Genomic DNA, 21608 nt, shown 5'->3' with positions numbered 1-21608 from the left:
AGACAAATCATTTCCTAAACAAGGGTCTATATTGACTATAGAAGGAGGTCAGTGTGTTTAAATAACATGCCTAATTTTTGGAACACTAACATGTAGTGAGCTGAATTGCTTTCAATTGCAGCTTGACTCAAGGTTCAACACACCTTAAAGGAACTGCTGAACTGAGCATCTCACACCCATGGCAGAATTCAATAAGATAAAAAGACTTGTACTTGTCCAGCAAAGTCCATGGAGATATTTTCAGAGTACTACACATTGAACCTTGAAGAAAATGAAGAATTTTTTGGTCTCAAACTGAGAAAAATCTGATTGCTGGTACCTTGAATGGGGCAAACAGGTATAGGCAGAGATTTGCAGCAAGGGCAGAGGAACAAAAAGGCCAATTCCCCCATTCAACCGAGCTCAAAAGAGGCATAGAAAAAAAATACTCCTCTGATTCTGACAGTTCAGTTCTTAACCATCTCTCAGCACATCCAGCATTTCTGCTGGTTAGGTCTACCAATAGGACAAGCAAAGTTCTTCATGGATTTGCTATATCCCCTGATGTTTCTATTTCCTTTCTTGCTCCAAGGCAATGCTCATCTTTTCTTTGACAGGACAAATCCATCAAGATATCCCTTCAGGATGCTGAAGCAGAACAATGCAGCCACATCCTGGATCAAGCTCAGCAGCTGCAAAGGTGGATTAAATAAATGCATGCAGATATTGCATGAGGAGCACTGGGAGATGTAACCACCCTCAGAGGCTCAGCAGCCTCCCAAGGAAGCCTTCAGTAACCCATGTGCATGCCTCACATTTGAAAACCACCAGCTCTTGCAGTGGACCGGGTATTCAGCAGCTCACTACCAGGAGAATATTGTGGGATGGATACTAGAGTGAAACATAATGGGAGCTGACAAGCTGGACAGGGCTCAGAAATCTACACGCAAACTAATGCCCAGAGCAAAAAGCAAAAATATAGAATAAAATAAGAAATTCTGGCAGAAGGCTGGAGGGGCTCTAAACATAGCAGTGCGGGACACCTCCAATTATTTTTGACTGGCAAGTGGAGTCCATGCTGGAATTTTTTTTTTGCTACTTCAAGGCTTTCCTGACATAGCCTCTGCACCATGTTCAGTGACTGCAATAAATAAATAGGCATGTGGTTTCCATTGGATGTGGTATGTCTAAACCACTGCAACCAGCAGTGACTTAAGGTTACAGATGAAGTTCTCCCCTCCTTCCTCAACACTCACAGATTATATTCTCCCTGGGCAGGAGCAGTTCTGGCAATCATTTGACATCTCACAGCCTGCCTGGTACTGATCAACATTTCGATGTGATCTCGCAGGCACAAATCAAGCCACGCTTCCCCGACCAAAAGGACATTCCCTGTCTCAGGGTTTTTTTTTTTCCTGGAGGTCCTGACATTTTCTGAAGCCTGAGGCTGAGAAGTCAGAGATGCTCAAGGTGGGGGTTTAGGAAATGGGATATGTGAGGCTTGTTTTGCTACACAAATGTCAGGAAAAGAAAAAATCCAAGAGGATTCATCCAGAGATGCACCTTGATGGAATTCAAAACTCAAATTATAAAAGATTGCCCTGAACTAAATTTGGTGGTGTTTTTCCTTTTTTTTTTTTTTTTTTTTTTTTGAGTTTTTCTGTGCATGTTTGCTTGATGTCAGAGCTTGCTCATTTTTGTCAGACAGAAGCAGTACAAAGGAAGATATGAGGGGAGGATAGTTCCAAAGCTGTAGGTGTTTGGGTTTTTTTTTTTGGAAAAAAGATAGTTCAGAATGAAGCATTTTACCTTGTTGGATGAAAGTAGAACTTGTCCTTCTCACTGACATGTAACATCCTTGATGTCTCTGCTGTGATGAGAGGCATGATGCCTAAATGATCAGCATTTGACATGATACAGACATCCCTGTCTTCACTGTAGCAGCTCTGTGTAAAACCAGTAAAGGTGACTTCTGCCAGGGATTAAGAGAAGATCAAGTGAGGAAAAGTGGTTAAAATTGTGCCATAACTAGAGATAAGAACGTTGTTTTCGTCATGTGATGTTTTCCATGTTAAAATGCCCCCCATATATATATCTGTGCAAATTATTTTTAAATCAGACTAATAGCATTGTTCACAGATCTCCATGTGGCTTTAGAATACTCTGTAGCTAAGTTATATCCTGAGTTGATACAAACCAAGTCATGCCATAGGAAAGGTAATCAAAGAAATAGTGACTGAAAGAGAAAACAAAAAGCAAGAGTAATACAATTCAATGTAATACATTTTCATTTGAATAAGTAAGAACCAGTTAAATAACAACCTGACTTGGATGATTTTTCTACTTGCCAGAAATTAATATAAAACGAGCAGGTTGTGATGACACATACTTGGCTCTGGCACTCAACTCTTACGAAGCTCCAAAATCCATATAGTTCCGTGAAATTTTTGAGGGATTCTGCTCAAGTCTATCTGTCTTTCTCTATCTTTCTTATTCCTCAGTAAAAAGGGTATAATGAATTTTCTTGTAAAAGTAAGTAGCAGTGAGGAATAAAGACATGAAAAGCAGTGAGGTATTTGGATACCACCACTGCAACCAGCCATCAGGGTTCAAATATTCAAATATTGCTGTGGGGACTGACAAAATATATATTCAAATATTGCTGTGGGGACTGACAAAATCATTTGAAACCAAGATCCAGGATCCAAAGCAGACCTCTATTGCTCTTGTGCAATCTCTTATACCAATAAAGGTCATAACTGCTTCTGTGAGTTGTAGTTCCTATGTTCTGTGACAATTTTATCCTAAGTGTGAATATTCACTTCTCAGATTTGGCATCTTTATTTATGTGGAGACAACTTTGGATCAGAGGGATTAATCAGTTGGAAAAGTAACACAGAAGGAAGGTATGTGTGAGGTAGAATCTAGACATAATCATGGAATCATAGAATCCAAGAATGGTTTGGGTTGGAAGGGACCTTAAATATCATCTCATTTCACCACTCTGCTATGGGCAGGGGCATCTTCCACTATCCCAGGTTGCTTCAAGCCCTGTCCAACCCAACCCTGAATACTTCCAGGGATGGGGCAGCCACAGCTTCTAGGGGCAACAATTATCCTGCAGTAGATTCAGGAAGTTAATTTTTTTTTTTCTTAATTAAATTGTATCAAGTTTTAGAAGAATTGTGTTATCAATTTCACTGAGGCTCTGATTTCTCCAACAGTCCACCTGTGGGAGGCTAAAACTTCAATTGGAAAAAATGAAATGAGTAAAGAAAAGCAGTGACAGAACAGTCTGGCCAGTGGAGGCAGAAGGCCAACCTTTCAGCTTCATGATTCCCAGGGCTTTTGGACAATGCCCAGTTTTGTGCCAGGGATGCTCTGGCCTTTGGCTGGGAACGGTGCTAAACGTGGGCCATAAAATCCCAACACGGCCTCTCAGAGGGTAGCGTGGGGGTCGGTCCTGGGCTGTTGGATCAGCTGAGTGAGGCTTGATTCTGTCTCTGAGGCAGTCAAAAGTTGAGCTTGTTGCCACAATGACAGAGTTTTTAAGTTCTATGGATTTTTTCCCCGTGTAGCATTGCTCGGTGAAGGCACAGTGCACCATTGCCAGGAGTCCCACGGTGTTGTCCACCAGCACCACGTTTTCCACAACAACGCTGCCTCCAAGGTGGAGCATGACACCATAGTCATAATTCTTATAGGACAGAAAGCCCGTGATTCTAGTGCAGGTCTGAAATCCATCTTCCTGGTACAGGTGAACGCCGTGGAGACTCGAATGGGCCACATTTCCACTGCAATATTCTCCAGCTAGTGAACACTCCTGGCCCCTGACATGGAAGCCAATCCTCTCGGATCCTGCCACAGCATTGCCATGAAGGGAGACACCAGTGGCCAGGTTCACCTTGATGCCAGCAACCCAGTTTAATGAACCTGCTGGCTGCCTGCTCAGAATAACAAGGCTCCTGACGAGAGAGTGATTTTTCCCTTCCAAATCAATGCCAGGTCCAGTGGTGTTGAACACCACATTATTGTGCAACAAGATCCCACTGCTCTCGACTGCTTTAATGCCAGATCCACAGCTGCCACTTATGCTGGATGACACCACTGAGGACCCCTGGGATATGTTCCTGAACTCAATGGCAGAAAGCTGAGGAGGCCCAAAATTCAAAAATTGAACGTTTAAGAGTTGAAGGGCACCTGCAATGAGATAAATGGAGTGAAATAAAAACTTATATTGCATAAGAACAGGTAAGGACAACCACGTTATCAACAGTCAGACATATAACAGCAGGTACTTTGTCAGTGTATGGTAGTGATGGGTATTTGTAAATAAATATATACAAAGTCACAGTAAAACCTTACAAAAAACAGAGCAGCCCCTCCTAAAATATCTTCCATGTTTATGAATTTTTAGTGGTGCTCATGTTTCATACTTGCTGACAGTCAGCTTGTTCTGACTTTCATAGCACATGTGAATGGATACACATGTTGCTGCACCTCACTCTTGGGCAAAACCAGTGTGCTTTATGAGGACAGGTAAATCTCAACTACCTTCAAACTCCATCCCACTGGAGTCTCTGAAGTGTCCCACCAGCATCCTCCCAGCACAAGCCACATCCGACTGGATCTGCACGTTCCGTGTGAGGAGCCCAACCTCCGCAGCCAAACGGATGCTTCTGCCATCTTCTGTGTCATGGGGACGCCCTGGGGAGTTTTAAGAAAGCAAATGTGATAAGTGCCTATCATACCTGTTAGCCAGTTCTTTGAGGGACATAAATCCTGACAGCTCCTCTGCAGAATCTGCACTGACATTCAGGTGTGTTTTACCCCCAGCACAATCTGCGTGCATCGACACAAAACCAGAAAGGCCACCTGCCCATCAAATATTCACTGTGTGCTTATATTTTACCAAGATATCTTGGTTTTAGAACAAGGAGGTGCTAAACCTTTCCCCTGCGGTGTGCAGGTGCCAAAGCAATGAACAGGTTCACACTTCATTTTTTCCAAGCTCTGCATGCTGGAGTTACTCTTCAGCACACTGCAGAGCTGATCTCCATGAATTTTCCTCAGGATCAGACTAATGTCAATGCCAAAACCCTCTTTGCTATGGAGTCTTGCTTGTGTGTGCTTTCTAAAAGGATTTCAAAACACTGTTTTCATTGCCTTTCTGAAGGAGACTTTTGCTCAAGTTTATGCAGCTGTCTAGCTTGGATTAATCTCAGATGACTTTAGACACATGCAGATGTGATTTAGTTATCCAGACTGGTTTTATGCATGGTGGAGAGCAACAGGCAAATCTCAAGTGCAATTTGTTGTGTATTTTATGTACCTGCTTTAGGGGCAGATAAAATATGAGTGAGAAGTATGTATTGTATGTATTTTTCTGCTTTTACTATCAAGGGAGCTGAGAGTGACTGGCTCATGTGTGAATATTTCCTGCAAGTTTCTACATTTGCCAAGGTGAAAATCAGTATTTACCCCTTAATTTTTCCATCAGCACTTTTTTTTTTTTCAGCTGTATCTAACAACTGCTGCATTACTCAAGGGGTAAGCAGTAATTTCCCCTCATGATACATTTATTATATCTACATCAGCTAAAAAGAAAGGCCTAAAATGCAAAAACTACTGGAAATAAAGTCTGTATGTTCTATGCTTTGAACTGCACATTTTGTTTGAAAAATGCAGTTGTCATAAAAAACTGTGCCATGGAGGCTACTGTTGATTAAGACTGTGGATAATTGCAGAACAGAGCTCAGTTCCAAGTGAAGCTTTGATTACTGGCTCAGACATTTAAACATTCACCATTTAAAACATGATATTTCTGGATCTTTTTATCCATTACACTGATTTCTGGGCCTACTGGTTGGAATAAAGATGAAATTTAAAAAATATTGATGTGCACAAGAAAAATCGTTTGTTTGAAGGTTCAGAATTTGACCTGTTAATAAAAGTCTTTTGCTTTTCTTAAATAGTTGGTAATAAATTTATAGGCTGAAATAAAAGTAAATAGGTATTAACACTGCATCCCTTTTTCCACAAAAATATAGATCCCATGCAATCTACACAGAAAATAGATATACACAGATTTTATGTTTATTCAGATATTAGTTTATAAATACATTGTTTTCATGCCACGGGATTGATAAAATTTTGTATTTTAAACTTTATGAAAATTATTATTTTGAAATTTGAAAAAAGGGTGGGGCTTCATTATTTTCTAGGTTTTTGACATACCACAGAAATTGTGCAAAGGGCCTAAAATCCAACATTTCTTTTTTCCTTTATAAGAGGAAAAATTACTTTCTCTCTCCATGAACCAGCTCAACTTGAAACACCAGAAAGTCTTCCCAAACAATTCAGCAGTGGATTGATTAGATTCACAGAAATTCATGTTAGAATCAGCAAGCTAAAACAGTATATGGAGAAAGAAATTAAGACACCACAAGGAAGTAGAATTGATCCTGTTGAGATATGAAATAGAAAGTCAATACTTCAGAAGAAATCTCTCCAAAAAAGGAAAGAAAAACTCCTTACCAATGTGCCTGTACAGAAGATGTTCATGAATTCTTATATTATGACCATGGACTTCTTTAAGTGTAACTACTTCAGCTTGGTGGGCTTCATAGGAGGAAGAGCTGATCACAATATCCCCACCTTGATCCCAATCTACTTCATCCTCCACAAAAATCCTGTAACACCATGATATAAACTTAATGTCATTACACTTACAAGAGTTAGGCTCACAAATTTCATTAAAAAATGAACAGTTTTGCTCAGGGAGATCTGAAATGAAAAAAAAGAAAAAAAAAGAAAAAAAGGAAAAAGAAAAAAAGTCCACAGGCTATGCTGTAGGAAAAAGCCCCTTTAGGGCTTTCTGCAAAAACAGATGTCTGAAATATGTGGGAGGAAATTAATCCTGAAGCATCTACTTCACACCATTGATTAACAACATATACAGTTCCAGTATAGCATTCAGAGCTCAAGCTGCCTCCAAAAGACATATCAGACCATTTTTGGTGCCAGGAATATTCTGCAGAGCTGAAAGCCAGCTTTGGATTTAGACAACAACCATGTGCAGGGTCGAGTGGCTGTCTGCACTTGGCATCTAAGCTTCCACCAGACCTTGTTGGTGCAGTCAATAGTGGGTGAAAAGCAATTCAGTTCTCTGAATTGGGCACTTTGAGCAGGATTTGATTCCCTAAACAAGAGCACCTCTTGCTATCTGAGATATCCCAGGGTATCTAAAACATCAGCCAGCAGATGTGACAGGAGACAGGACTGGTTCCTGAAGTGTTCCTGGAAATAAGTTTGCAAGTCGTGGAGGGACCCCAAAAAAGCATCTCATAGGAGCCCAAGGACACCTCAAATGGGTCCAAACTATCTGTTTAAGAACCTGAATCCTGTCCTTGGTAGCTGAACGCCCTCTAGCACCAGCACTTAAAACTCTGCTGGCTATTGAACATTGCACAGAGTCCTGCATTTATTTGTTTTAATCTTGAACTGAAGACCCCCTTTTACAGTGAAAGTTGTATTAGTGGTTCAGAGGATTTTAAGCTTCACATAAGGAAAATAAAATTCTTTAGTGACAGCAAAATGCATAATGACCAGTGTTTATCTCTATTTGATAAACACCTTGTCCTGTTACACGGTGACTGCTGCTGGCCAGGTGATGATCTAAACTCCTCAGGGAATTATTGGGGAAAAAGGGCACTGAGTGAATTCAGACAATGCCTCACAGGCAGTCTAGAGTGACAGAAGTGCAGAGAGAATGGACATTCCTCAAGGGATGTTGTCAAGTTTTTCCAGAGTCTCTTTCCCCAATTATTTTCAAAGATGAGTAGATTCCAGATGAGCACTTACAGTATACAATACCTGTGAATATTCAGTAGAGAAATGCTATTTCTCTAGCAAAATGTTATTACTTTTTTTTTCTTGTCTTTTTTTTTTTTTGAGGAATCACTGCATATCTTCTGAAATGGCAGGAAAGTCCTTCCTGAACTGATGAGCTGATTCATATTGGAAAATTATATAGAGCAGGTCCTCTCCTTCAATAAAATCCATTTCCTTGCTTTCATTTTTATTCAGCTTTCATATTCCAGTACTGATTTACCTATTTCCTGCATTCAACCACATGAACTCTTAGCTGGCTATTGGTAGACTTTGAATGAAAAATAAGGTTGTTGGGGGTTTTTTTAGCCCTTTCTTTTAACAACTGAAACAACTCTTTGTGCTGTATTCAATGTGCGTGCATTAACTCCAAACACTTGTATCTTATCACCTCATGATATTTCACATAAAATGTCTGGGCAGCAACCCAGATCTAGCCTGGATCCATTTCATCCAAGTGTTTAACTGGCATGCTTCAGTCAGGATCTGCTTACTCTGATCTCCCATCTCAGTCAGGGAAGGAGAAGAATTTCCAGAGGGTGATTCTAAAGTTGCAGAGTTTGGTTCAGGATCAGCTACACAGCAATTCCTAAAAAATTAATCTGCACTGAACACACAGCTCTGAGAGAGCTCACAACAGATGAGCTCTGCTGGTAAGGTCTTCGTGCTTCCACTGCTCATCTTTACAATCATTTCCCTAAATGCTGACAACTCTACCCTGATGGGAACTCTTCCAATGAGGCTTTGTTAGGCCTGGCTGGAAGGGAGAAAAAGGAGGGAAGGAGGGAGGGAGGGAGGGAGGAAGGAAAGAAGGAAGGAAGGAAGGAAGGAAGGAAGGAAGGAAGGAAGGAAGGAAGGAAGGAAGGAAGGAAGGAAGGAAGGAAGGAAGGAAGGAAGGAAGGAAGGAAGGAAGGAAGGAAGGAAGGAAGGAAGGAAGGAAGGAAGGAAGGAAGGAAGGAAGGAAGGAAGGAAGGAAGGAAGGAAGGAAGGAAGGAAGGAAGGAAGGAAGGAAGGAAGGAAGGAAGGAAGGAAGGAAGGAAGGAAGGAAGGAAGGAAGGAAGGAAGGAAGGAAGGAAGGAAGGAAGGAAGGAAGGAAGGAAGGAAGGAAGGAAGGAATTCTCAGCTTGACTCATCCTTGGAATTTAGGTTTCTTTAGCATTAAAGTTAATCTTTGTTGGAAGGGACCTTAAAGATCATCAGCTTCCCCATCATGGTTCAGTTTTCTGTTACCTAGGTTGTTTTTTTTTTCTATCCAGACAGAATTCAAACAGAGCCCATCACAAAGGGAAAGAATAATGCAGCGCACAGGAATATTAAATACAAGTCATAGGAACAGGAGCCAAAACTTAATATTTGAAAGCATATTTAGCCAAAATACCACCTTTCATTGCCCGGAGCAACATTAGTTCCCAGATGTGTCCAAGGCATCTTAGGATAAGCACTATAAATTTGCACCTGTCCATAAACTCCTGGGGGAAAAAAAAAAAAAAAAAAAAAGAAAGAACAGAAGGAGGATTTCAAAGGTTAAAGAAAAAGAGGCCTGAGAAGAACTGAAGCAATTACTAAATATATGGAAATCTTTATATTTACTAAAGTATGTTTCTATATTTTATGAGAAGTGTAAGAACAGCACAAAGCCTTCCCTCAAAATACAAAGTGAAGGAGCAATAAGTCCTCAATAAAGTAAAATTACCATTGCATACACAGGCAAGAGAGGGGATTTTACCACAGAAGTCTCATTGATACAAATTAGAATTGAAGGAAAAACCAACCCAAACTAATTATCCAAGTAAACAAATTATTAGGTAAAAACTCCAGGAATGAAAGGTACAAAATTTGTATGGCTATTATTAACCTTTCCGGACAGTGAACTTTTTTCCCCCCTCTGGAAAAGGGATCCAAAACCAGAGGACAAATCCAAAATACAGAAACTTTTCATAGAGATTATATGTCCCATAAGATTAAATGTTAACTCTAAAATATATGTACCTTTGTTTGAGGTTTATCTGTACAATGTAGTAACAGTCTCAACAGTGGTAGATTTGGATATTACCAAAAATTAGTTTCCTGTGAAAAGTGGAATTCATGTTTCATACCAATACTCCCTGGGTGGACATTTATATCCTCCAGACGATCACAGTAAATCCCTTCAGAAGCCCGAAGAAGGAGCAGCAGCTTTAAATCCCTTTCCAGAGGATGTTGCAAAGAACCTGCAATAAAGACAAAACAGCATCAAACCCACCACAAAAGTATCCATGGCTTCTGTGATGCTGAAAATGAGAGGGAAACTAGCGGGGTAATATGTGTGAATCTGATTTTAAAGAAATACCTAAATGGCTGAATTAATATTTCCTTTCTCAACCAGTTTTTGCCTTTTTGCTCCTTTACCAGTTGTGGGGTAATCGTGCAGCAAGGATGGGAAAAATTGAAAAACTGAGGAAAAAAAAGTAGGGAAAAAGAAAGTGCCCAAGAAGTTTTGGTGATAAGTCTGCAGAGTAAACTGTATTCCAGCTTTGCCTTCACTTCTTTCACCATGGGTAGTTTACAGTTTCAGAGGAAAATGGCCCAGTACTAAACAGATACTGAGGAGGAAAAGTAGGACAGTTTTTGCCCTGGAGAAATGTATGAGGAGTCCAGTAAAGGAGTTCAGCGTTCCTTTAAAATTAGAGATTAAATCAATTATGCAACAGAAAACTGCAGCAGATGTAGAACTAAAATATATATATGTATCTGTACAAAATTAGCTAGCCTGTCATGTTCTTTTAATATTTAAAAATTACTAGTTTGGAAAAGAGAGCTGATTTTGTATCCTAAAGAAAGACTTTGCTTTAAGAGCCTTTTTTTATTTAAGTGAAATCAATAAAACAATTAATTGTTCCCCACCAGTGTCTGACTGATAACTCAGGATATTTAAATTCTCTGTTCACCTTTTTAATGGGTAATAGGCAAACAGAACAAGACTTGCATGTTCCCCATCTAATACATCTCACACCAGTGAGCACATCTGTTCTCTGGGGACATGGAGGGAATTTTTTTCCAGTGTCCATCGTCCACCCAAACAAGGTTTGATTTCCTTGTTTAAACTCCCAGAACTGTGTTTTGAACAGAGGAAAAGCAGGAATTAGGTTGTTTCCAAATATGCTTTCACAATTTCTCATATTTTTTACTCCTGGTTACAAAGCATTTACTATTATAGTTAAATCAGTTAAAACCATCTCATATATCCAATTCTCAGCTCAGTTTTAAAACCATTTTTAAGTAGGCTTCCAGACTTAACAATCACATACAAAGGATTGGAAATGGAGATTCTATAGGATGAACTGGAAGTTCTCCCTCCCTTAAAAGATTTACATCTACATTTAGCTAAAAATCATAAATTTTAGTCCGAAAAAGCACAACACATCCAGAAATTTTACCCTTGTTAAAAAAAGCCAAAACTACACAAATAAGAAAATACAGTCAGAGTGAGAAACAAAAGTCATAATAAAACTATTTATAATGGAAAATAAAATAAAAATTAAAAAGGGAAGATAATATTCACAGAAATTCTTCAGTGGCTTGAAAGTGTAATTGGTAAATGACACAAAAGAACACAGTAGTCATCAATCAGTAGAAAAATTCTACTTCTTTTAAGAATATTTATAAGAAAAATAGGCTTAATGCTTGCTTATTGCCATCGATAGTTCCATGGATTTAAATCAATGGATTTCAGTGACTTGAATGCAAGTGCTACCAGAGAGTTTTTCAGGAAACCCATTGGACTATTAAGGTGTACTCTTCAATAATTTTGGGATCACTCACAATGTCTGAGAGCCCTTGAAGAAAGCTAATATTGTGCCAATATTTCAAACAAAGATAAAAGTAAGAGCCCCAGGTAATTACAGGCCTGTCAACTTGACACTGATTCTGGGGGAAAAAATAAATAAAAATGGAATGTCCAACTCTGAACACAATTAATAAATCATTAAAGGTGGATGATATAATTAATGCCAATCAACCTGCTTTTATAGAAAAAAGGTCCTGTGAAACTTCCTTGTTATCGTCTCCTAATGAGATTACAGGTCTAGTTGATAAAGATAATAGCTTTGATATCGTATAATTGGCTTCTCCAAGGCACTTGGCTGAGTAGCACAAAACTTTGTGATTAACAAACTACACGAGTGCAGCAGGAGCATGGCACACACTAATTTACAGCCTGAGTGACAGGAATGGGGACATGGACTCAATCAGGTCCTGCAAACCCTGTGGCATTCCATATTTTATCAGGGACCCAAACTTGTGTGAGGATACTGAAAGTAAGCAGATAAACTGACACAACTGGAGAAAAAAATTACAAGGATGCTCTAGGAAAGTCAGCAGGAATTTAGAAGTGAAGAATTAGGAAAAAAATGAAGAATGCTCTAGGGAACCCTGCTTGAGCAGGGTGCTTGGATTAGATGACCTTCAGTGATCCATTCCAACTTCATCCATTCTGTGATTCTCTAATATTGGACATAAAAAGGCAAGAGGTCTTAAAAATGTAAGAATCTCTCTGGGAATGAATGGGGAAGAATGAAAAAACAAAGTGAAAAGCTGAGTAAGGTCTCAGATACACACTTGGGCTAAGTCTAAATCGATTCCAGCAGAATGGCCCATGAAAATGAAGATATGGAAGCAGCAGCTACTTCAGCTTACTCATAAGGGGACTCCAAAATAGTTGTTTCCCACAAGTCACAAAGCTGGGTAAGTTTCAGAACCTTATGAATTAAGCGGCAATGAAATCACAGCTCTTGTAATAAGTAATTTTGTTGGATACAGCAACTTGCCACCAACAACAGGAATCATGATTTCTGCAACACATAAATAAAGGACCTGGGCTTTAAGTGCCCATCTTTGGACTTTGGTTGTGAAAACTTCAGATTTCTTGTCCCACTTTTCTGTGGTGAGCAAGTCCTACATAAGACCACACCAAACTGCCCAATTCCATAGTCTGCATGAGATGAGTGGAAATGGATCCCCTTTCATGCTCCTACTCCAGCTGGAAGCCCTGGAATTTGATGAGCAACCTGATTGATCATAAAGTGAATTATTAATATGCTGCTGGCAGAGAACCAGAAAAAAAGGATACTTGCAACCTGGAAATTACCAAAAAGTGGAAATGTCTGGTGAGATGTGCAGAAAAGGTCAGGAGGCACTAAAGACAGAGGAAGGGCTCCCTAAAACACGAGTTCTTCCAATTGCACTACACAGTGCAAAAAAACCCACTCATTTATGATAATCCTGTGTTAAACAACCTGATGTGTTAGTAAATTCACCACTGATACACACTGTCCTGAAGAAGTGTGAGACGCAAATGTTGAGATTGTAACACAGATCTGTCAGCACAGTGGTTTCAGCTGGTTCATAATCCTTCATCAGGTCTGACCCCTGGAGAGGAGAAAACCTACTACGAGAAAAAAGGAGGGAATAAACAGGAGAACAGAAATAGAGATGTGTTTTTTCTATCCAGATTTTCATTTATCCTGGACTGTGGTCTGGATCTAGTTTGTTGAGTTTTAAAAGCATTTTCCATTGTTTTCATATTTCAGTTCTCTTCCAGATGTTCCTCCTGACAGATTTTTGCTGTATTGTTTGGGGTTTTGTTCCATAGCAAAACCCATTCAATTCTTTCCTAGACTAGTGGGTGTTTCCTCCCTTCTAGCCTTCTCTTTTTTTCACAACATAACACTCTGCAACAGCTGTTGCATATAAGAACAACGAAATCTCTGAGACAGATCTCCTCCCTTCACCTGGCAAACAGACTTTGCTGCGCATCTTGCTGGGACCATCTCCTCTATCTCTGTTTCCTGAATCTAAAACTTCTTGGACTCTAAATACCCAGCTATTTTGAAAACTGTATCCTATTTTTACCAGAAAGTCTGAGGAGCTTTAATTCATTATCAATATACAGCTGGACAGCACCTACTGTTGGTTCTCTTCTGGGCCTTCCTTCAGGTGTTCAGGCTGCACTCTGGAAAGCAGCCTGGAATAGCAGCCAAACAAGGAGATCTCACCTCATTGCCTCTTTCTGCCAAATGGACAGAAGATTTCAGAAGTCCTCAGCTCCACATCTCCACAGCTGTGGAGTAGGAACCAACAGCCAGAAGTAGGGGGTGAATGAGGAATAAGTGGTGAGACACGTAGGATGGGGTCCGAGAGTCCCAGTGCCCTCCAAATCCTCTCTGCAGGATGGCAGATACAAGACATGGACAAATGACTGAAGAGTGGGATTTTTAAGCAAAAGTTGCAGGCAGGGGGAGACACCTGAGGGTATCCAGAATGATAGAAAATCCTTTTAATTAGGCAACTGAACCATATTTCTGGGGAGAATCATATACCTACATTCAGGTTTTTTAATGTAGATTTTCTCCAGATACCTTTATCAACCAGTCTCACTGACTGCAGGGGCACCACTGGTTATATTTGACAGACCTCTGTTGGAACAGCAGCTCATGTGCTGGTGTCCATATCACACCTAAATTTGGGTGTCTTGTACATGTGAACCAAATCCCTTCCCTACATGGTGCAATCAGTTAAAGGAAACTGAATGGCTTGGAAAGGGTAAAAGCCAAACAGGCAGAGGCTGAGGGGTTCATTGAAGGGAATACAAACAGTCCAATGAACTTTTCAAACCACTTTTTTTTCTATGATCCAGAATGAAAATACGTCTTGTTACACCAACAGAATCCCTTCTTCATACAAGCTGGACAGCTCTGCAGGGATGATGTGGGACTGCAAGGTGGGACTCAGCCCACAGCCAAAGATGGGACCCACACAACAGAGGTGCTGGAGAAGTTGGAAAAGACAGTAAATTGGTGAAACTCACTGGTGCTCTAATTACTGCTCTTTATTTACTGCTAACACATGGCCATTTAATGAAATGCACTGATTTATCCTTTGACAAATCAGTATGGGGGTTCTTCCTGGAAAAGAGGGAGAATAAATGCATTAGAGCTCTTACCACAAGCAAGATAAGGGGCATTAGAATTGTCTGGGGTTCCCTCTCCAGACAATCAAGCCATGAGCTAATGATGACCTTAGGCTCCTTGCCTCCAATGAGTGCCATGACTGACAAGCAGCCATCAGGAGATATGCGAAGGAAAGAATGTGACAAGTTGAAACTAAAAAGAGAAATCGTATCTGGATAATTACTTGGCGAGCTCTGCTATAAAAAGCAAAAGCAGCCTGCCAGCAAAGAGCAGCTGAGTGCAGTTTAGTTCAGGATGAGTCCGACGGATCAATGTGTGCCAAGTGAACTTCAGCATTTCCTTCAGCTTTATTGGGAGCTGAGGGCTTTGCTCAGCCGTGGAACAGGGCATTTTCTGCACATATTGTCTGAGTTTTAATGCTTGTGGGTTAAAATGGACAGAATCATCCTAGCTGAGAAGGGGAAAACAACTGTGAGATGCTGAATTCATCATTTCTAACCTTGTTTTGACACAGGTGTGCTAAAGATATTTAGTACTTCAATTTCTCTCTGAACCTCAAACTTCCTTTTATAAGCTGGAAAAAGAGCCAATTTTTACAATATCATGATGCAGAAAAATAGAAATAAAATTCTACTGCAAACATCACCGTAAAATAAAAGACTTTGAAGGATAAAGTGAAAGTGAAAAACTCTGTATCTTAGAAGTAGGACTATGAAAGTAGAAATAATCAGAAAGTTGCCTTCGATCCAACAACACTAAAGGTCTAGGAGCACCCAGAGATATTCCTGTGGGGGTAGACCCACACATTTTCCTTTGGGTTTTCTGAGAGTTCTGACAGAGTTCTTTGTGGATCTTAAATCATCCCACATCTTCCAGGGATCATCATTCACATGGACTGTGATCATACATTAAAGAGAATAGTGATGATTGACGCTGCATGGTCAGTGGTGTTCCAAAAATTCTGATTTCCCAAATATCACTACTTTCTCATCCTAGTTTGCCTGTAAATTATTGTTTCAATAAAATTAATTAGGTTCTTGTTATGGTTGATAAACTCCAATTTTACACTGATTTTTTTCCCCTTTGTTACATATTTCCCATCATCACTTAGTTCCAGGCTTTATGGTCATGACTTAACCTTCTGACTTAGTTTCCTCTCTGCAGAGAAGAAGTCAAGTGCTCCGGAGGACACCAAAACCAGATAACATGATTTTCTAAACTGATCATTGTTCTCTGGGAGTTCAGGGGAACAAAATACTCTATCTTTCCCAGAAAGTCTTTGTCCCAGGCCACAGATATAGAAGGAACAGCATGTGGCTAAGATTGCTACACTGAAAACAGGGCATGGGGAAATTACACAACAGGCAGGACCTGGGGATTTGGCTCACGTGATGCCAACCTGAGATCCTGCTCAGGCACTGCTGAACGCTGATGTCCACATGTATTAAATCTGTTTACTAAACTGTCTCATTATCTATTTTGTGTCAGGATTTCTTTAGGGTGTGGTGGAGTTGGACAGATGGGCTTCAAAACCCTTCCTTCAGGCATGGAACAGGCAGGATTGGACAGATGGGCTCCAAGACGTTACCGTAAGGCCTCGAACACATGGGAAGGGAAAGGGGAAGGGAGGAAAAAAACAGGCACTCCCAGCTCTACATGCAGGCAGAGAAGCCAGTATGAGATGTGGGAAACTCGCAGAGCCTCTACCCACCCACCATCTCACAGCTGAAACAAGGACAGCTCTCCAGGAGATGCTGGACTGCGACTCAACAGCTGTAAATACCTGTTTGGCTTTTAATATCATTACTACTCACAGATGTGCTGGAGGGGAGTTTGTGCAGCAAAGTGACTCAATGTTTTTTTAATAAGTGTTTTTAGCAATGAACACATTCTTTTTCTTCAAACCAATATGAAACCATATTTAAAGTGCAAAGGAGTCTAAGTAAGAAATGACTGACAGTCTTTTAAGTATATATATTTTTTAACCTCCCAGATTAAGCTTTCCAACCTCTTTTTCCAAAGAAAAACACCAAGACAGCAAAATAACTTTTTTGGCCAGTACTATATTAACTAAACCGTCCCCCGAGATTAACAACAAACAAATATTGAAGCAGACTTCCTCAGGAGGTGATTACACAAACAAATTCTCTTTTTAAAGTTCATGAAACCAATCTTGAGAAAGGTCAAGCAATGATCAACAATGTGATCCCAGAGTCCTAAGGATTCCTGTAAGTAAATATAATGCCTGGCTTTAGAAACCTTGATATTTAAAGGGAATTATGTGAGTAATTACTTCAGAGTGGAAAAACACCGATCCTGACTGTGGTAAATAATGTGGAACAGCCCCGGTGACTTTGGGGACTGTGAAACAGCTGGAAGTAGGGGCAAGGTGGTACCTTCCTGTGGTCCTGGTGCTCATCTGTACAGAAGGATGAGAAGAACAAGCATGGTGAATCCACCTGTTTCACACCACAGCAGGATTTCCAGGCATTCGGGGAATTCTTCATGACACTGTTTATGTTGCCTTTAAATATTTCTGTGTCACAAAGACTGCCTATTAATGCCCATAGGCACAAGGCATTGGCTGAACACTAGGCCAGAACCTGCCCTGAGAAATTATTGTCTCATAAAGCAACCCCACAGGGAGTAGGGAGGGTTTTTACACATATCAGATAAAATCTCTGCCCCAGTGAAACCAGGAGTAAGGTGCAGATTGCAGTATTTGTAACACGTTGCCATTAAAAGAATAGGTAATTAGCTCCAGTGGATAATCATTGTGCTTCCCATGGATCCTGGGTGTCCAAACTGCAGATATCCAGACAGCCATGGGGCACTAGGTTGGACAGCACGTTTATGGTGACACTTTAAGTCATTCTCCACAGTTTTTTCCCTATCAAGAGCAGAAACAAACCCCAGGCATCCCGAAGATCAGCTCTTCACTCACCCACTCTCAGCACACCCCCCAGCACCACGACACAGGCTGCGCTCAGGACGTTGCTGGAGTTGCTGGGGAACTCGAGGGTCCCCAGGATGTACAGTCCTCTCAGAGGGGGAAGAGCCACATCCACCAGGACGGTCCTGTCTGGGAAAAAAAGCACAGGGTTGTTTACGCCAACAGCAGCCTGACAACACCACTTGCCAAAAAGAATGTCAGCTTGGCTTGAGTTTTGTTATTCAGGTTGGTTTTCATAGAATCATGGAATGGCATGGGCTGAAAGGGACCTTAAACATCTTCTTGTTCTGACCTCCTGCCATAGGCAGGGACCCCTTCCACTATCCCAGATTTCTCCAAGCTCTGTCCAGCCTGGCCTTGGACATTTCCAGGGATACAGTCACAGCTTCTCTGGGCAACCTGTGCCTCACCAGATAAGTATTTCATCCTCAGGGAAGAATTTCATCCTAATATCTAATGTAAACCTACTCTTTTTCAGTTTGAAGCCGTTAGCCCTTGTCCTGTCACTCCAGGCCCTTGTAAAGAGTCTCTCCCCATCTTTCCCATTTTGCATCATGGAATTGAAGAGGACAAGAGAGTTCTTTTGAAGATAACAAGAATGGCAAAATGCTTCATCCCTGGAAGCATTCAAGGCCAGGTTGGACAGGGCTTGGAGCAACCTGGTCTATTGGAAGGCTTCCTTGCCCATGGCAGAAGGTTGGAACAAGATGAACTTTAAGGTCCCTTCAAATACGAACCCTTCTGGGATTCTAGGATTGATGGAAATGGAAAAATATCCATCAGTATCACTGAGGTGCAACATGGTACAAAGGGCCTGCAAGTCCCCACCTTGTCCACAACAGTGATCAGGGTGACAAACTGAAGCCACAAACCATGAACTACCTCCACTGGCTCTTTGTTACCCCTTTTCCCTCTTTTCATCCTGGCTTTGCTCTCAGTTAGGTTTAGTGTATGAAAACTCACCTCTTCCTCACCATCCAAGAGGAAAGCTTTGACTACACAAACACAATCTGCAGGAAGCCAGAGCTCATGGAAACACAGAATCATTAAGGTTGCAAAAGAGCTCTGAGATCACTGCCAAGTCCACCATGAGTTCCATTCTGCAGTCATATTCCGCTCTAAAAATCAGCAACAACCAGGACAGAGCACCATTCCCTCAGATCCATAAGGAGAAAGCAAGGGGGATATTTCTATATTTCAGAACAGAGTGGAAACTTTTGTGGCTTGAGGACAATGACAGCATTACTGCTGCTTCCTAAAGCTGCAAGTCTGCAGCCTGGGAACCTTTAAAATGCCTCTTAAGTGTTCCAAGCAGGACATGAGCAAGGATGTAAATGGTGGATCATTTAGAGGCAGCCCACTGCACAGAGGTGAATTCCACCCCGAGGGCCCATCTAATGCTCTTGAATGTCACTAAAAGCTTCTCAGCTGATTGCACTGGAAAACAGCTCAGGCCCTGAAACTGTGGTTTCCATCCCCTTTCATTATTGAAAAGAGTAACACTATGGTGCTCTCTCAGTCAGTGGGTGTTCCTGGAAGAAGGAAAAGCAAGGTGTTTCCCTAACAAGGGGCTCAATAATATGATCTGATGATGGCGTTCATAAAAACAGATTGCAGGAAAAAAAAAACATAATGACAGCCCTACCCTACACAGAGATCTTCTGTGACTCTCATTGTTCTCATAAGCATTTATTGCAAGGTATAGATATAGAAAACAGGACAGATTTAGGAGCACACATATTTTTCTGATGTATTTTGACAGAGTGGTGAGAATGGAACACTTTAAACCAGTTTTGTGTGGAATATAAGAACCATGAAGTGTCTTGGGAAGTGGTTCAGCTACTTAACAGTTTCACTTCTGCCAGTGGACATTGGCAACTGCTGTGGATGGGAACACAAATGACCACAAAATGGGTAGCACAGAGAAAGTCCTTGCCAAAAATCATGTAATCAGGAGCTGGCCCAAACTATTTAGCACACAGGTTTAAGAACATTTTCAAGCCCTGTTTGCAGGAAACATAATCAATATGATTGTCTGAAAACCTACATGAAGTACATTCAGAATCGGACTGAAATAAAATATTAGTAGCATTTTCTAGCTTTTTACTCCTTGATTTTGCAACTCTCTAGTTTCACAACTTCCAGGGAAAGGAAATTTGTACTGCAGGTTCTGTTTTCAGGCTTGGAGTTCTGGTTCTGCTTACAGACTTGTTTGTCTCCTACTATATATTCCTTGTGAATCAATTATCCCACCTCTTTGTTTTCCCCTCTGCATTTTCATCCTTTCTCTCGGGCCATGACTACCCTGAAAGCTCAGGATGTTTGTTCTCAAAGACTATACCAAGTACAGCAGCAAGCCACGGTTAATCTGAATCCCACATCCCAAAACAAATTTCCTGCATCCTTGGGCTGAAACATCTTTGAAGCATGCAAAATTTTCACAGCATTCAGATGAAGTAAGTCTCTAGGGAGCAAGTGCATTTTCCCCCCCTAAATCTTATATATATTTTTACAGGTATGAAGAGATTCCTGTCTATAACCCCTTTACAGGACAGGTACAGTCCCATGCCCTGCAGAGCTGTGAAGGGAAGGCTCAGGATGTGAGGATATGAAACAGAGATGAGAATAAAGAGGGATATGTTGTCAAAATGGTATCTCTCAGACAGAAGGGGAATCAAGTTTGTGAAATCACAGCTCAAGAATGTGGCAAAAAGCTGCAGTTGACAAAGGCCATAAGTATATTCATCAAACACAGGCTGAAACATTTTTACAAGGAAGAGAAGCAGCGCTCCCAGGCATGCCATTTATATGTCACATTTCAGTCTAGAACAGAGATTTTTTGCTGAGTTGCACATCTTTCTAAAAATGTTTTATAAAGGAAATGCTGACTGCTCTGTATCTGTGGCATCATGTGTGTGAGCCTTGAATCAGAGGAGTGAGAAATTCCCCCACTTAGAGATATCTTTACAAACCTATAGTTTCCTCAGTTTAAAAGGACAGCACTCTGGGGTGTGGTGCTTGGGGTGTGAAGTTCTCAGAGGGTGAAACGTTGCTCTGCAGAAACAACAGAACCTTCCTTTGACGGGGAAAAAAGCTTCCACACTTGAGGAGGAAAGCAAACAGATTCAAAGGCAACTTCCTTACAGAATAGACTCATTTACCTCGTAGAGGGAGATATTACTTAGCAGTTAAAATAATAGACTTTAGGTCACTGAGCTCAAAGGATTTACCTTCAGAGAAAGACAAATTGGAGCTGTTTTCCCACCATGAAAACATTTATATAATGGCAAGAGACCACTTTCAGCAAACCATAGTTTGAGTTTGAGAACAGGGCAATATTTCATTGTACATACACTTTCTTCAGACAAAAAGCCCAGGTATGCCAGAGTCTTAATGTTCAGATGTACAATACTGAGAAGGCATTAATGACTACAGCAATGACACAAAATGCCTTTGATCAGCCACATTGCTGTATAAAACACCATAGCATGCCATTGAATGGAAATCAGGCACAACAGAGGAGCTATTATATGGGATACAGTACTCCAGCATTCATCTCTTCAAACAGAAAAACTTCAAAGAAAATCAAAATCAGAAAATGAAGAACAGAGTGAATTCCACCACTGGAGAGGAAAAAAAAAAAAAAAAAAAAGGAAGATAGAAATTGCCAGAGGCTACATGATATCATATCAATACCCTTCAAAACAGCATTCCTTTGCTTGGAATTATAACACATTCTCCTTCCACCCAGAGCACACTGCATCAGGAGTGTGCCACCCTAAAAACCATAAACCAAAGCCCTGAAAATCCCAGGGCTTTGGGAAGCTAATGCCACTGCT

The 21608-nt window shown here is 40.8% G+C and overlaps 1 protein-coding gene across 5 annotated transcripts in view; it reads right to left on the bottom strand.

Annotated features, from left to right (window-relative positions):
* Positions 1-21608, bottom strand: part of PKHD1 (PKHD1 ciliary IPT domain containing fibrocystin/polyductin) — a 239168-nt gene that overhangs the window by 69520 nt on the left and 148040 nt on the right. For all 5 annotated transcript variants that reach the window (XM_038131605.1, XM_038131604.1, XM_038131606.1 and 2 more), the window contains 7 exons: positions 17761-17898; positions 9966-10079; positions 9251-9338; positions 6517-6671; positions 4534-4686; positions 3301-4179; positions 1789-1951 (listed from right to left, as the gene is read on the bottom strand). In XM_038131605.1, coding sequence (XP_037987533.1) covers positions 1789-1951; positions 3301-4179; positions 4534-4686; positions 6517-6671; positions 9251-9338; positions 9966-10079; positions 17761-17898 — 1690 coding nt within the window. The remainder of the gene's footprint in view (positions 1-1788; positions 1952-3300; positions 4180-4533; positions 4687-6516; positions 6672-9250; positions 9339-9965; positions 10080-17760; positions 17899-21608) is intronic.

The sequence above is a fragment of the Motacilla alba genome, chromosome 3 (assembly GCF_015832195.1).
Source record: "Motacilla alba alba isolate MOTALB_02 chromosome 3, Motacilla_alba_V1.0_pri, whole genome shotgun sequence".
Taxonomy (NCBI): Eukaryota; Metazoa; Chordata; class Aves; order Passeriformes; family Motacillidae; genus Motacilla; species Motacilla alba.
This window is presented reverse-complemented; position numbering and strand designations above follow the sequence as displayed.